Source organism: Martes martes (genome assembly GCF_963455335.1).
Source record: "Martes martes genome assembly, chromosome: 12".
In the NCBI taxonomy this organism is placed as follows: Eukaryota; Metazoa; Chordata; class Mammalia; order Carnivora; family Mustelidae; genus Martes; species Martes martes.
In genome coordinates this window covers 15,571,245-15,584,987 of record NC_137900.1, presented here as the reverse complement: position 1 = coordinate 15,584,987, position 13,743 = coordinate 15,571,245, and the positions used below count along the sequence as shown (strand labels likewise).

The following is a 13,743-nucleotide window of genomic DNA, read 5'->3' as shown; positions in this document are numbered from 1 at the left end:
TAGGAAAAGTATATTTATAACTTTTCCTAAAGGTATTTTAATGTTAGTTTTGCACTCTGATTGAAGCCGTATTGATCATAACTTTACAATATTACAAAAATGTCATATGACATTTTGTGATTTTTTTTCCAATAGATTTTTTGCACTGTGTGTGTATTTGTGTGTGTGTGTGTGTGTGTGTGTGTGTGTATTTTTGGCAAAAAATCATTAGAGAAAAAAATGACTGCTCTTATTTCTTATCCTCTTACATTTAGCCTGGGACTCTTAAGCATTATTCTCAGAATTAATCTAGAGCAATAATTTAATTATTATTGGGCAGCGACTGCGCGCCCGTGATTCTGCAAGTACCGGTATAAAAACTAACGACAATAATGAGCCTTGCCATCCTCTTTAAGAAAGAGCTGAAAGCGAAACGTGTCATCTGGCATTCTATTCTGTCTTTTGTTTTTGTTTTATTTTTTTCCGGTAGCCTACTATGATGCTTCATGCAGTTGTTAAGGAAGGTTGCCCTAACACTTCGGAATGAAAATTTCATGTGTTTTACATAAAGCATGGACAATAGGGTGTAGGAGAACAATTTGGAATGAAAATTTCATGTGTTTTACGTAAAACATGGACAAAAAAGAATCACTAAAGGTGTCCTTCTGTAGGGAGGACTCAAGTTACGGCTCACTTAATGCTTGACTTTGATTAGAGAGCATAAATTATTATAAATGTAAAGGAAACTACTGGCGAATAGAAATACTGTAGAATATATAGCTTTCAACCACTTGAGGAAAAAAAGGACAAAAGAATCTTGGTAACACTTGCTAAAAAGAGAAAAAGAAACTATATTCAAATTTAGATGAATGCACTATGTTCAGATCTTTCTATTTAGGAATGTGATTTGAATGTAACACATTTTCAAGCATTCTCTAATTTTTTTTCTTTCTTTTAACAAGGTCTAGAACCCTCTATATTTCAGAAAATGAAAACGAAAGAAATGGAACAGCATGCTATCCAAGTCAGTGAATATCTAAAGCAGTCGCAGGAGGTAAAAGCATCTTATTTGATATTAAAAAAAATTTTATACACACTTCTGTAACTCCTTGACTGTGTCTGTTTTACCTTTCTGTCCTTTAATTGGCTTCTACTTTTTATTGGTACTACATTTAAATCCTTGCTTTGAATATATGCTCAGTTTTTTTTCTACTCCCCTTCAGCCCCACCCCCCACCCTTTTTATCTTCCCTTGTTGGTTTTCCTCCGTTCAGTTTATTGGTCCACCAGTAATTCATCATGAGTGTTTTTAGCCTGAAAGATAAATAAGTCAGGAATTTTTGAAAATGTTCTGAAGTTTATGAGTCTTGCCAGGTGGAAGAAAAATAGGTATTTTCAGTATGCTTTCAGGGGTGGGGCTAGAGTCAACAGATCGAAACCACTGGGAGGCAGATTGAGCCCAATTTGAGCTGGAGCTTTTAGCAACTGAAGCTTTCTAAGGATGGGATGGTTTATTTCCTGAAGTAGGAAGCCCCTCGCTTGGTGTGGTTTGGCAAACAGGCTGAACCAGCCTCTCCGCAGACGTGCTGGAGGGGATTTGGGCGTTGCCGCGTGAAGGGGCCTCCAACACTGAGGGTCTGTGATGTTACAGCCTGTGTTCCTTACCGTCTGCAAATATGTGCTTGCTTTCCTGCCATCGACCATGTGGGGAGCATGAGATCTAACTGTGGTCATGGTTTGGACATTATTTCTATGAACTCAGGAACTCTGTCCACATTACCTGCATTAGTGTACATTGATAACCTCATGAATGTGATCTGTGGAAGTTTAAAACTAAAATGTAAGACTGCTTGGAGGTGAGTGGAGGCAGGAACCTGTCTGCCATTCCCAGGTTTCAGGGCCGGGTATGGTAATTAACCTCTGAGCTTCATTAGCTGTGTCTCTAATATGGGGCCAGTGCCATCCTTGGGAAATTATTGGTAGTGGATAACAAAAATAGGACCACGGGAAGTGCCTAGAGTGATGCCTGGAATGTAGTAGGTTTCAAGAAGTCATAGTTGAGTCTACATAGGAATTAGAATGATAAATTCCAAGTAATGTTATTCTAAATAATCATCCACTGAAACAACAATGTCCTGATAGAGGACATGGAGATATAATGATTGATGTTTCTTGTCAACCTAGACCTTCATTCCTTCTTTCCTGTCATTAACTGTTCACTCTCATTTCTGTATATTGTGTTTTCTCTGGGATGTCCCCATACAAGTAATTTCATCCTGTTAAAGTCAGTCAACACACTGAATTGTTCAGAGATTGGGCTGACATTATACATCTTTCTAACTTGAGTTTATTGCGTCCAGCGAAAGAGAAATACTGAGTTAGAGGAGGTGGGTTGGACAGCTGGGGGAGGGTGGAGAACTATCCCCTCCAAGGTGTGTGTTTTTGCAAATGTATTACTGGAAGCCTGGGGTGGGCAAGTGTTGGGTGAACATGTAACGACCTTTCCCTTCTGCTCAGGATCCGAGCAGAAACTCTTCGTGGAGCTCCAGGAGCACCGCCCTCAATAGGAACTCCCCGTGAGTATTTTGCAGTGTCTGTTTTTAAGCATCAATGGTTTCTATTTTTTTAGCCTGATTTGTAACAGAGGTTTAATTGGGTCGGAAAAAAGAGGGAAAAGAAAGTGTTTCCAATGACGATATTTTCCTTTTGTTCTAAGACAAAACTTGTTATTCTCCAAGTTTTCCCATTTCTGGCAATAAGATCCCACCTCAGTGCCTTCTAAGAAAATAGTAAAACACGTACTACCCATAGCAGATTAAGCATTTGTCTTTTCAATGTCAAAAAAGCACAAGCGGAATAATGAGTATCCCATCTTTTCTGACAGATAAGATTGTGACATTTGCATTCAGGGGTAGGAACAAGCCTGTCTGGCCGAAAGAAAAAGACTGAAGACCGGATAGTTCTAAATTTTTTTTTCCCAAATTTTTGATTTCAGTTTTTGAGGTTGATCTTTTTCATTTTTGGTTTCTCATGAGCATCCCAAGTGTCTATCAAAGCAGTAACCCTTCAAGGATTGAGACAAAACGGAGGGACGACAGGGATCAAAAGAGAGAGGAGCTAGAGAACCCACATGGTTGTAGGCTTAAGCATTTTCCTGGAATTTTATTTATTCGGAGAAATGAAATTGGAAAACCAGCCAAGCAGAATGATTCTGTTTGGTTTGTAGTATTTTCTGGACCTTTCTAGTTAACACCATCAAATGATCCATCTGGCTCTGGGGCCAGAACTCAAAACCGTCTTCTGTATGAAGGGCCAGTTGATACCAAGCAAGTGGAATGTGACTTATAGTCTGCAGCCAGCTCCATTCGAGGTGGCCTTTTAAAAATTTTTTTGTTTTTTTCTGGAACTCCCATCCAGGTCTCTGTGTGCAAGCCTGCTTCTAGACTTCGGGTGCACATGACTTTCTCCTCCCAGAGGTTCGGTAGTGTGTGCTCATGCCGAGTGGTGGGTTATTGCAGCATGAAATTAAACAATAATTGTAATTGTACTCTCTTCCCTAAGGACCTTCAATACCGGAGATATTCTTTGAACGCGTTTATTCAGATTTGCCCATGGCCACTTGTGCACTTGAGCAGGGCAAGTGACAATTTACAGAGAGCTAATTTCAGCCCGCGAACATTTAGGGGCCACGTGGGCTAATGAAACTGATTTGTAGGCTTGTCCAGAGACATTCGCAGACTCATTTGTAGGCATCTGCTTTGCATAGTTCAGGAACCCTTTAGTTTAATTGATCCAGAACAACACAAACACGGTTAAATCTTATATATGTCGTGTGATCATATAGCTAATTAAAAACAAAAAACCAACAACTGCTTTTCGGCTAGCTTAGGGCATGCACAGTAAGTGAATTATACGCATATGTGGCGCTCACTTTTCTATGAAAATAATTGTAGGGTTGCAAACCATTTCTCTGTTGATAGAGATAGAGGTCAAACGACACTTCTCTTTCAAAGAAAGTCTACGTACACACATACACACACATGGACATACAGACTCTGTATTGTTACTATTGTACTTATTTTTCCTTTCTTATTTGTCACTGAAAAATTTAAAGCAGTATCTAAACAACTTCAATTTTTCATACAGGTTGAGAAGTTCAAATGGAGTTGACAGTAAGTTTTTATGTTTAAAGATGTTATTTTTTTTTTATCTCATTAATGGCAAGGTTCCCTCTCCTACTGAGATTTCTGCAGTCCTTGAAATTCTGTATGTGATTTTTGTCTACTGTGGGAAGTAGAAAGTTCAGTAGAAAAGTAGGAAATTGATTGTCTTTCTCCACATAAATCAGAATCGATGTCTGGTTTACAGTTCTTTTTTTTTTTTTTTTTTTTTTAATTGCCCATTTCGGACAGTAATTTTCCAGTTTTCTCTGTGAGTGAGGGTGTTGCCACTGAGCTCACTTCGACTGTTCGGCAAGTCCGCCTGTCTGTTACACACCGCTCACGAAGAGCCCTTCGTCTTGTATGTGGATACCTCTTCCTGTATGGCTTCTGTAGGACTCTGTGCCCCAAGTGGCTGAGTAAGGCTGGGTCATAGGAGACGACTCCCTGGCAAAGCCACTGTCAAGGCTGTTCTCAAACTTTACCACAGTCTACAAGCTCCTTTTCAGGTTCTTGACCTCTTGGGGCCCCTTCTCTTCCCCAGCCCTGTGTGTCCCACTCTCTGGTTCCCAGTCATCAGCTTTGCCTCCGTACCACCCCGGCCCCATCCTTAGGAGCTGTCTGTGTTGCTCTGTCCCCTGGCTTCTGCCTTAGAGCCTCTAATATTTATTTTCCCATGTAGAAAGTTTGGCCCTTGATTTTATGCTAGCTTTCTGGCTTTCTCTCCCTTTGTACTTCCCTGTGTTCCCCCTGGAATTACCTTTCTGAACAATAATTCGTCTCTTACGGCCAACTTTCCAGTGGCTTCCCTTTACCTACAGGATGGGCTGCAAATCCCTTAGTCTTTCTCGAGCGTCAGTGAGGGCCCTCATCCAAACACACAGGCTCACGTTCGTTCTTTCACTCAACATTTCTACCCTGAGGAATACGACTACCTACCTCTCTGCCCCTTCACTTGGGTGTCTACAAGGCATCTCAAGCCACATGTGCCACCTCCTGGCTCACCCATCTTAGGAAACGGCAACTCCATGCTTCCAGTTGCCGAGACCAAGGTCTTGCCGTCATACTTGACGCCCGTCTCCCCACATCTCCGCTTCCAAACCATCAGTATATCCTTCAAAATATATCAAGAACGCGATCACTTTGCTACCTCCACATAACCACTCTTCATCTCCTCCCTAGATTACAGGATGACCTCCAGACTGTTGCTCTCTGATGGTCAGTTTCCGGAGCACAGTCAGCATAACACTTTGAAACTGAAAGTCAAATCAAGTCACTCTTCTGCTCACATGGCATCTCATCTCACTCTGTAAAAGCAAAGTCCAGATGGGGTCTACAAAGCCCTGTTGATCTGTTGCTCCTCGTCCAACTCTCCAACCTCATTTCCTCTCAGCTCGGCCCACTCTGGCCACACGCTCCGTGGTCCTGCCTCAGGGCATTTGCACCTGCTGTCACCTCTGCCTGGAATTTTGCGTCATTTTTCCGTATGACTTACCTGTCTCTCCCTTTGGGCCTATGCTCATATTTCACATTATCACAGAGGCTTTGACTTGTCACCCTTAAAATAATACCCTCCCCGTCTCCCACACTTTCTAGCCCTCTAACTTGATATATATGTAATACTATATGTACTATATATTTACTTGTCCATTTATTTTCTCTTTCCTCTCACTAAAAGGTAGCCAGAGATTGTATCTGTTTTTACACTGGTCTTTCTCTTAAGCACCTAGTAGGTGTTGAATAAATATATGTTGGATGAATGTGAACAAATTCTCACAGCTCCTTAAACGACCCAGGATTGAAACTCAGCATTATCAGATTCAGATGCCCATGCTCTTTAAGAATATCACGTTGCTTGTCTATGAAGATTTCATAAGCCTCTGTGTACATCTCTGGTCTGTTACTTAGCCAACTGTGTTGTGACTATAGTTTACAGGTGCTTAGCTCCCAGTATTTCGCATTTTCTTTTTTTCTAGGGCGGGAGCCGCAACTTATTCAGATCTGTCCTGGCTAGCAGGACCTATAGCGGGAGCTGAATATGTTTTTATTTTTTATTATTGAGTGAATTCAAAAGGAAGTGCCTTTTCTGCTGATCTTACTTTTTACGAAGCACCCCCAAAGGAAGGGATTTTTGTTCCTTTCCTTATCCGGCAACAAGAAGCCAGTGAGATCTGTGAAATTGGGCTCATTATGCTGCTTACTCTACTAGGTATAAAGCAGGTACCACCATGAGACTAAAGCTCTCCACTTTAATTTTAATTTTATGAAATGGCAAAACTGTTGCAAAGGATTTCTCTGGAGACTTGTAATTTAGGACTTGAGCAGATAGAGGAGAACGAGTTAAGACTGCAGGAGGTGAGCCCATCAAACAAGCCCCTTGGTGGCCTATTCTCCGCCCACTCCTTTGTCTCTGGTATATGCCTCTTAATTTGTTTTCATCACTTTGTTGTCATTTTAGGTCAGTGAAGTAGACTGCTAATAACTCGGTATTAATAATGTCTTCATATGGGTACTGCATCTTGGTGGGAGCTCAGAGTATTGTGCTTTGGGGATGTCATGAAGTGTGATGGGCAGCCCAGTGCCTTCTGCAACCCAGAGGTGTAATTGGTTCAGAGGAAATGCATCTTTGAGGCTAATATTACCTGTCTTTCTTCAATTCCCTATATAAATATGTTTGGAGATATTACATTGATGATTGGAAGCTGTCAGGATACTTGCCCAATAATGTGGTTAAAGAATATTAGGCAATCTCTCTCAAATACGGAGAAGCCGTCCCGATTAACCTGTTCAATAATAACTTTGAAGGCAATATATTCATAAGCATGTATTTATCTCCAGCCAAGTAATTAAAATGCCAATCTTCTCTATAATTTCAGAAATCTCAGCCTCCTTAAAAAGCCCTCCAGAGCCTCGCCATCATTATTCAGGTAGGAAGCATGTGCGTCTTGACGTGTCAGCTGAGCTAAAAGTCTGCGATTTTGCAGTTGTAAACAGAAATATCGATGAATCACTGAGTATTGACATGACTCCCAACTTGAAAGGCTGTGCGCTCACTCTCGTGAGAAGAGCATTCAGACTTCTTACCTTGCCATTTACTTGGGAAAACAAGTTGTTAAGATTTAAGAGATTGTGGGATTAAAAATATATATATATATGGGCAGGTGCCAAATGGTGAAGAAAGGTGACCTTGGGGTCTGAACATTCCTTATAAGCCCAAAGCCAGACATCTCTGTATTTTAGATTGGGGCCGGAAACGAGTTCTTTAAAAAGGAGGATTTTATACCCTCACTGGCCCTCAGCAAACATAACCTCTGAATGAAGGCCAGCCCCAGCGAGTAAGTCCAACAAAGACACCTGACAAGGGTGTTATTTAACAAGATGTCAAGGGCCTTGACTCTCATAAGCAACATCGCTTCGCGGCGCGTCGGCCGCCTTCCTTTCAGAGTGGGAATAATTGTACTTGCCCTTCCTGAGGAACAGTCTGCCAAAGGGCTAGCTGGGAGTGAAGAGGGAAACACTTTGAAATGCAGAGCCATAGAACAACCAACTGGACTTGTACCACCGGTTGGTCTTTTGCTTGCCGTTGCTCTCAGCGTTGGAGGAGCTGAGACGCGGGCAGGGTCTTCGATACAGTCTAAAGCTCAGCCCCGGCGTACGAGGTCGGTGGTGTGACACTTTACCATTAGTATCATGTCAAGGTCACGTGCTCAGGGCCCAGTAAGAGCCTGCCTTCTCCTGAATTCTCCCCCGTGCAGGATTCCAGACTGCATTCCGGGCCCTTCTAACTGGGTCTTTCAGCTCAGCAGTAATCCAATATTTTGACTCCAGCTGTCAACTTTAGAAAGTCTGCTGAAGAATACCGTAGCTCATATTGACTCTGATCTGTTAGGGTACAGCTCTCAACAGGAAAATGCAGATCACTCGCTTCTAATTAAAACTGGCCTTCAGTTCTCCCCAGGAGAAGAAGGTGAACTGTGCAAAGTCAACAGTAGATGTCCCCACAGTCCACTGTGCGCTAGATGTGCTCTGGAAAAGGAAAACCAGAGAAAGGAAGATCACAGAAGGCTCTTTAAAAGAAAGTTCCACATATGTATGGATGAGTCTGTGATTTGGTATTCAGGAGAGGGGAGGTAATAGCCCCACTCAGACCACGTTGTATAATCTCATATCATTTCAAAGACTGGGGATGGCCTTCCTGTGTAAGGCACAGTTTATTTTAAAAGCTGGATTATGGAAAATATTTTTGAGGAAGGCAAAAATAAGGGGTCTTTGAAATGAAATATTTTAGCCTTATACGAATAGGCTGGTGTGGGGAGGCTTTCTGTAAGTTCAGTCCACTGGTGCATACTTAAAATAGTAAATCTGTTTTTGTTTGCAGCCATTGAAAGGAACAATTTAATGAGGCTTTCTCAGACTATACCATTTACACCAATCCAACTGTTTGGTGAGTGTGCCATTTCTACCTTCTTGAGGCTGTGCCAGGGCAGAGGCATAGCGGCTGAGGAAGTCATAGGAGAAACCCTTTTGCATCGTCTTCGTTGAAAATTCTCTTTTGCCGGTGGTTGCCGTTTAGTGCAATTAATTTTCTAAAATGGAAATTCTTGTTAACTGTCCAGCCAGCATCCGAGGTCAGAATCGGATACTGTGGGGATGGGACCTTATAATGGGCAGCAGTTGGGAAAAAAGCAATAATGTTGCACCGGGCATTCACTGATTTAAGGCTGGAAGTAAGTAGGAAAGAAAAGAACCAACCAACCGTGTGTAATGAACACAGAACAAAGCGATAAATGTCAATACAGTAAAAACTAACAGGCATCTAAAGAGAAATGCTTTGTATATTGTTTTCAGTTTGTTTTGTTTCGTGTAAACTAATTGCTCTTAGCTCAGATAGTAAATGTCATTTTTAAAGGCTGGAATGGTAAAGAAAAACAAGCTCGCCTTAAGCCAAGGCTACCAGAGTCTCTCTGTCCAGCCAACTGACAATGTAACAAGGGTCCCCACTCTGTCCTAGTTCTTAATTCTCTTCACATGGGGACAGATCAGGTGGCTCCTGATGGCGGACACAAATGCCTTCCCCTTCCCTGTGGCTCCATGGCTGGTTTTGCAACTCAGAAGCCGTGCTGTAAATCCTCTAAATATTTAGAACTCTAAAGAGACCTTCAGTGGCGTTTATCTGGGCACCAAGAATAAATATTTGAAAATGTGTTACTAAGGATTACCTAGATGTGTTCCGTTCAATTCAGTGCAAGAGTGAGCAAATAGATTCTTTTCTGGATGAACCAGTATAGTGTTACCCAAAAAAGAAAAAGAAAGGAAGAAAAAAAAAAAAAAAGGAAAGCATTTGAAACCAGAGGTGTAAGGAGAAAATCAAACCCAGGCTGGACGGAAGTTGTGTATAGAACGTTACTTCTGCTGTGAAGCATTAAACACTGTAGTAGGTGGCGTCTAGGCTTGAATTGTTCCCTGTTCAACAGCCTAAAAGTGGAAACTGTCCAGCAGCTCAAGAGCATTTTATGTGTAAAATCTTTTAAGTGGGATTGAGTTTGTATCTGAAGTTCTAGTTCACGTTAGCCAAATTGACATACTTAATCGTTACAACAACCCAGTGAGCTGAGTGTTATTTTCACTTTCATTTTACTGATCAGGAAAGTCAGGCCTGAAGTAACTTATCCAAGGGCACCAAGGAAGGAGGGAGAGGTGGGAGGGAGAGGCACCAAGGTATGACCATGGTGCTAACTCCAATTGTGTTAAACCACAAATTCTCAGTGGGCATGGTAATATCACCTGCAAGGGGCAGGAATAGCTTTTTCTGTATGAAGTGCATATATTTGTGTATACTGTGTGTGTATTGTAGTATATACACATACAGTACCTGTAGATATATACGATATATCGTATATATACGATATATATATCGGGGGAATTAGGAGGGGCACCTGGGTGGCTCAGTGGGTTAAGCGTCTGCCTTCAGCTCAGGTCATGATCTCAGGGTCCTGGGATCGAGGCCCACATTGGGCTCTCTGCTCAGTGGGGAGCCTGTTTCTCCCTCTCCTCCCCGCTCATGTTCTCTCTTGCTATCTCTGTCTCTCTCAAATAAATAAATAAATGAAATTTAAAAAAAAAGGGGGGGGAGGGAGAACTGGGGGGGAAAAAGCCTAATAAGGCTTATAAAGGGATTGATAATGAAAACATGGGGTTAAACTATCTCTTTGGAAGTATTTGTCTTAAAAAGGAATCATAGCCCTACTTGTTTGTTTTTGTCTAGTTGTAGTTTACAATAAGAACAACCTAATTCTTATGTATTACGTATTAGTAGAAATAGGACCAGGCTTTCTTTCTTTTTCTTAAATTTTTCATTTTTTTAAATGTCTTTTTAAAAAATCTTTTCTTTTATATAAATACTTAAATTTATATAAATGTATCATTTGATGCTTGTCCCCTCCTCCCCTCTCCCGCCCTCTCCCCCTACTGGAAAACAATGTGGCCAGAGTCCACGCCTTTATCCTGTACTCCTTCATGCCTAGGTGGAATTCCCGCTCTCTTCCGAGCATTTGGGAAACTGAACTGATTCTGAGTTGTTACTTAGGACGCTGTAACGTGTCCCAGATGTGAGATGTCCTTGAACTTCTCACCTGTCCTGCTTTTTGCAGCAGGAGAAGAAGTGACTGTCTACAGGCTGGAGGAGAGCTCCCCTCTGACCCTGGACAGGAGCATGTCTTCTTGGTCCCAGCGCGGGAGAGCGGCCATGATCCAGGTGCTGTCCCGAGAGGAGATGGACGGCGGGCTCCGGAAAGCCATGAGAGTCGTCAGCACCTGGTCTGAGGATGACGTTCTCAAACCAGGGCACGTTTTCATTGTGAAGTCCTTTCTTCCCGAGGTTGTGAAGTCATGGCACAAAATCTTCCGGGAGAGTACTGTGCTTCACCTTTGCCTCAGGGTAAGTTCGAGATCCAGGGCCCACCCGGAGGGATCGGTCAAAGAAAGCTGTTCTGGCTGCATCCTGATGAGAGGCCATTTCCTTCAACCCAGAGGACAGCCTGTGCTGTTCTGGACGTGGTGGTGTTCCCCCATCTTTGTTCTGTAGAGCTTTTGCTTTTGGAGTGGAATGTGGTGGGAACTGAATAAGGCTGAAAGTCACACCGGGGAGGACTCTGGGGCTTCTGTGATCATTGACTGGCGTGCATATGATAACAGATCGATGTTTTTATCAATGCTCCCTACTTTGTAGGAAATTCAGCAACAAAGAGCTGCTCAAAAACTGATCTATACCTTCAACCAAGTGAAACCACAAACCATTCCCTACACGCCAAGGTGAGTATAGGGAGTACGGGCACCCTGGCCCTTCATTTTAAGTACAAATTTCTCTCCATTTTTTCTCAGGCCTGTTAGTCATGAGAAATGGCCAAAGCCATGAGGAAATTCCTCATATGATCTTATTTTGGGGTTTTTCCTTCTATAGTTCTGGGGACTGATAAGAAGAGAGTTAGATGTCCCAGGAAATCTTGGCTTAAACACTGAACTCATGTGCATGGAAAAGAGGAGCTCAGGCAGAAGCCATGATGGGCAGAGCCTAGCTCTAGTTACTAATGTCCGGGAATATTATAGAAGAAAAACATTTCTATTGGAAGCCCAGTTTCTTCTCCTGTTTTCTTAGAGAAATTAGGAAATTTTGGACAATGAACTCCTGTTACTTTTGCTTGAATGTCTCAAAACTCTTACATTCATTAGTAAGATAGATCCTAATAGATCAAGATAGATCCTAATAGATCAAGATAGATCCTAATTTGGTGCTGGGGATTATGGTAAAGTTTTACTGCTTCAAGTAACAAATAACTTCAAGTTACAAGGAACTTTATAGAGCACAGCAAGAAAAGTTGAGTCCGGTACTCATAAAAGAGTTGGAAGGTTTCTTCAAAAAAGGGAGGTGGGTACGTGTGGGGAAGACTGCCAGTCCTTGCATTCTGTCCCTGCCTTAGAAAGGTGGGGCACGTGAATTGAGACTTCATTGGGCCAGACTTTAGATATTCCCCCAGGCTGCTGACTGGTAATGTAAGTCTCACCTTTGCTGCCTTGTGGGGACTCAGTGGCCTCCTTTTCCTCCATCATAGGTTCCTGGAAGTTTTCTTAATCTACTGCCATTCGGCCAACCAATGGTTGACCATTGAGAAGTACATGACAGGAGAGTTCCGGAAGTACAACAATAACAACGGTGATGAAATTTCCCCCAGCAACACCTTGGAGGAGCTGATGTTGGCTTTTTCTCACTGGACATATGAGTATACCCGGGGAGAGCTGCTGGTTTTAGATTTGCAAGGTAATTGATCGTGCAAGCGTGATTGATACAACAAGTATGAGGCACGGTTCGGGAAACATTGACCAGGGATGGTTTGTCCATGTCCTTGTCACCTACAATTGACCCTGGCTCTTTCTTTGCCCAAAGCCATAGTGAAGGTCTTTCAATAGAGATATTCCCCAATAGTGTGTCCTTTTTTTTTTTTTTTCTTAATTTGAAAACTGAAAGATGGTATCTGTTTTCTGAATGTATTATTTGTGAAACTGTCCAATATGCGAGGAACCAGACGGGTGTCCCAAGATATCTTGCAAGAACAGGGATGGATAATGTGTGGAGTTGCTCTACCTAGTTTTGAAGGGAGGCGAGGTCGTTTATTTCAGAGACATTGTGCAGTGATGATCACGAGCACCTGTTATGTTGTTTCCCACTTAGCTCAAGAGGAAAATATAGGCATGAATAGCTGCCTAAAATTTAAATATGTCTTAAACTTTGATCTAAATGAGGAGTAATTTTTTAAAAAATTTACTTGAAAGAGAGAGAGAGTGTGTGGCAGGAAGGGGCAGAGGGAGAGGGAGAGAGAAGCTCCAAGCAGACTCTGCACTGAGCACAGAGCTCCATGTGGGGTTTGATCTCAAGACTCTGAGATTAGGACCTGAGCCAAAAACCAAGAGTCGGTTACACAACCAACTGCACCACCCAGGTGCCCCTAAGAGGGGAATGATTTTTGTACCAAATTTTTTAGTTTTATGGCTTTACCTTGAGCTTATGTTCATAATAAAAGTAGGCATGCATTTATACACCTAGGAAAGTGTAAATTCTGGGCATTTTTCATGATTTTGAGCTCAGGGCTTTGGCAGTTTGTAATTTAGCTTGCTCTCTTTGCTGCGTACCTTGATATGACAGTTCATGAAAGTACAGACTCAGCCCGAGAGAGGTGACACAGTACACTCATATTTAATGGAAACCTTTGATCAGTGCATCTCCCCACTATCAACACCTCACATGTGACTTATAATCTTGCCTCACAAAACAGAGTATCTCTAGCAGGCTTTCCTTGCAGACACAGAATGAAATATGTATTTAGGTCTAAGTTTAGTCCTTGGGCTCACTGACTAGGGCTTTGGTTTTAAATAAGGGATTTAGTCCAGAAACTTTCACAGGAGCTATCTCGTTTAATCCCAGAAGCAGCACCTCAAGGTAGATATGATGGGGACTGTAGGCCCAGAAAGTTTAAATAACTTGCCCAAGGCTGCACAGCTACTAGAGAGGGAGCCAGGATGCAAACTGAGCATTCCATGTTCTTTCCTTCTCA

General features: G+C 42.2%; 1 protein-coding gene across 1 annotated transcript in view; it reads left to right on the top strand.

Moving 5' to 3' along the window:
• Positions 1-13,743, top strand: part of TRPM6 (transient receptor potential cation channel subfamily M member 6) — a gene marked incomplete at its 5' end in the record, with an annotated part of 138,637 nt that overhangs the window by 111,469 nt on the left and 13,425 nt on the right. The window contains 8 exon segments of the mRNA XM_080820331.1: positions 942-1,033; positions 2,496-2,554; positions 4,125-4,150; positions 7,015-7,065; positions 8,517-8,582; positions 10,789-11,075; positions 11,367-11,449; positions 12,247-12,452. Coding sequence (XP_080676457.1) covers positions 942-1,033; positions 2,496-2,554; positions 4,125-4,150; positions 7,015-7,065; positions 8,517-8,582; positions 10,789-11,075; positions 11,367-11,449; positions 12,247-12,452 — 870 coding nt within the window.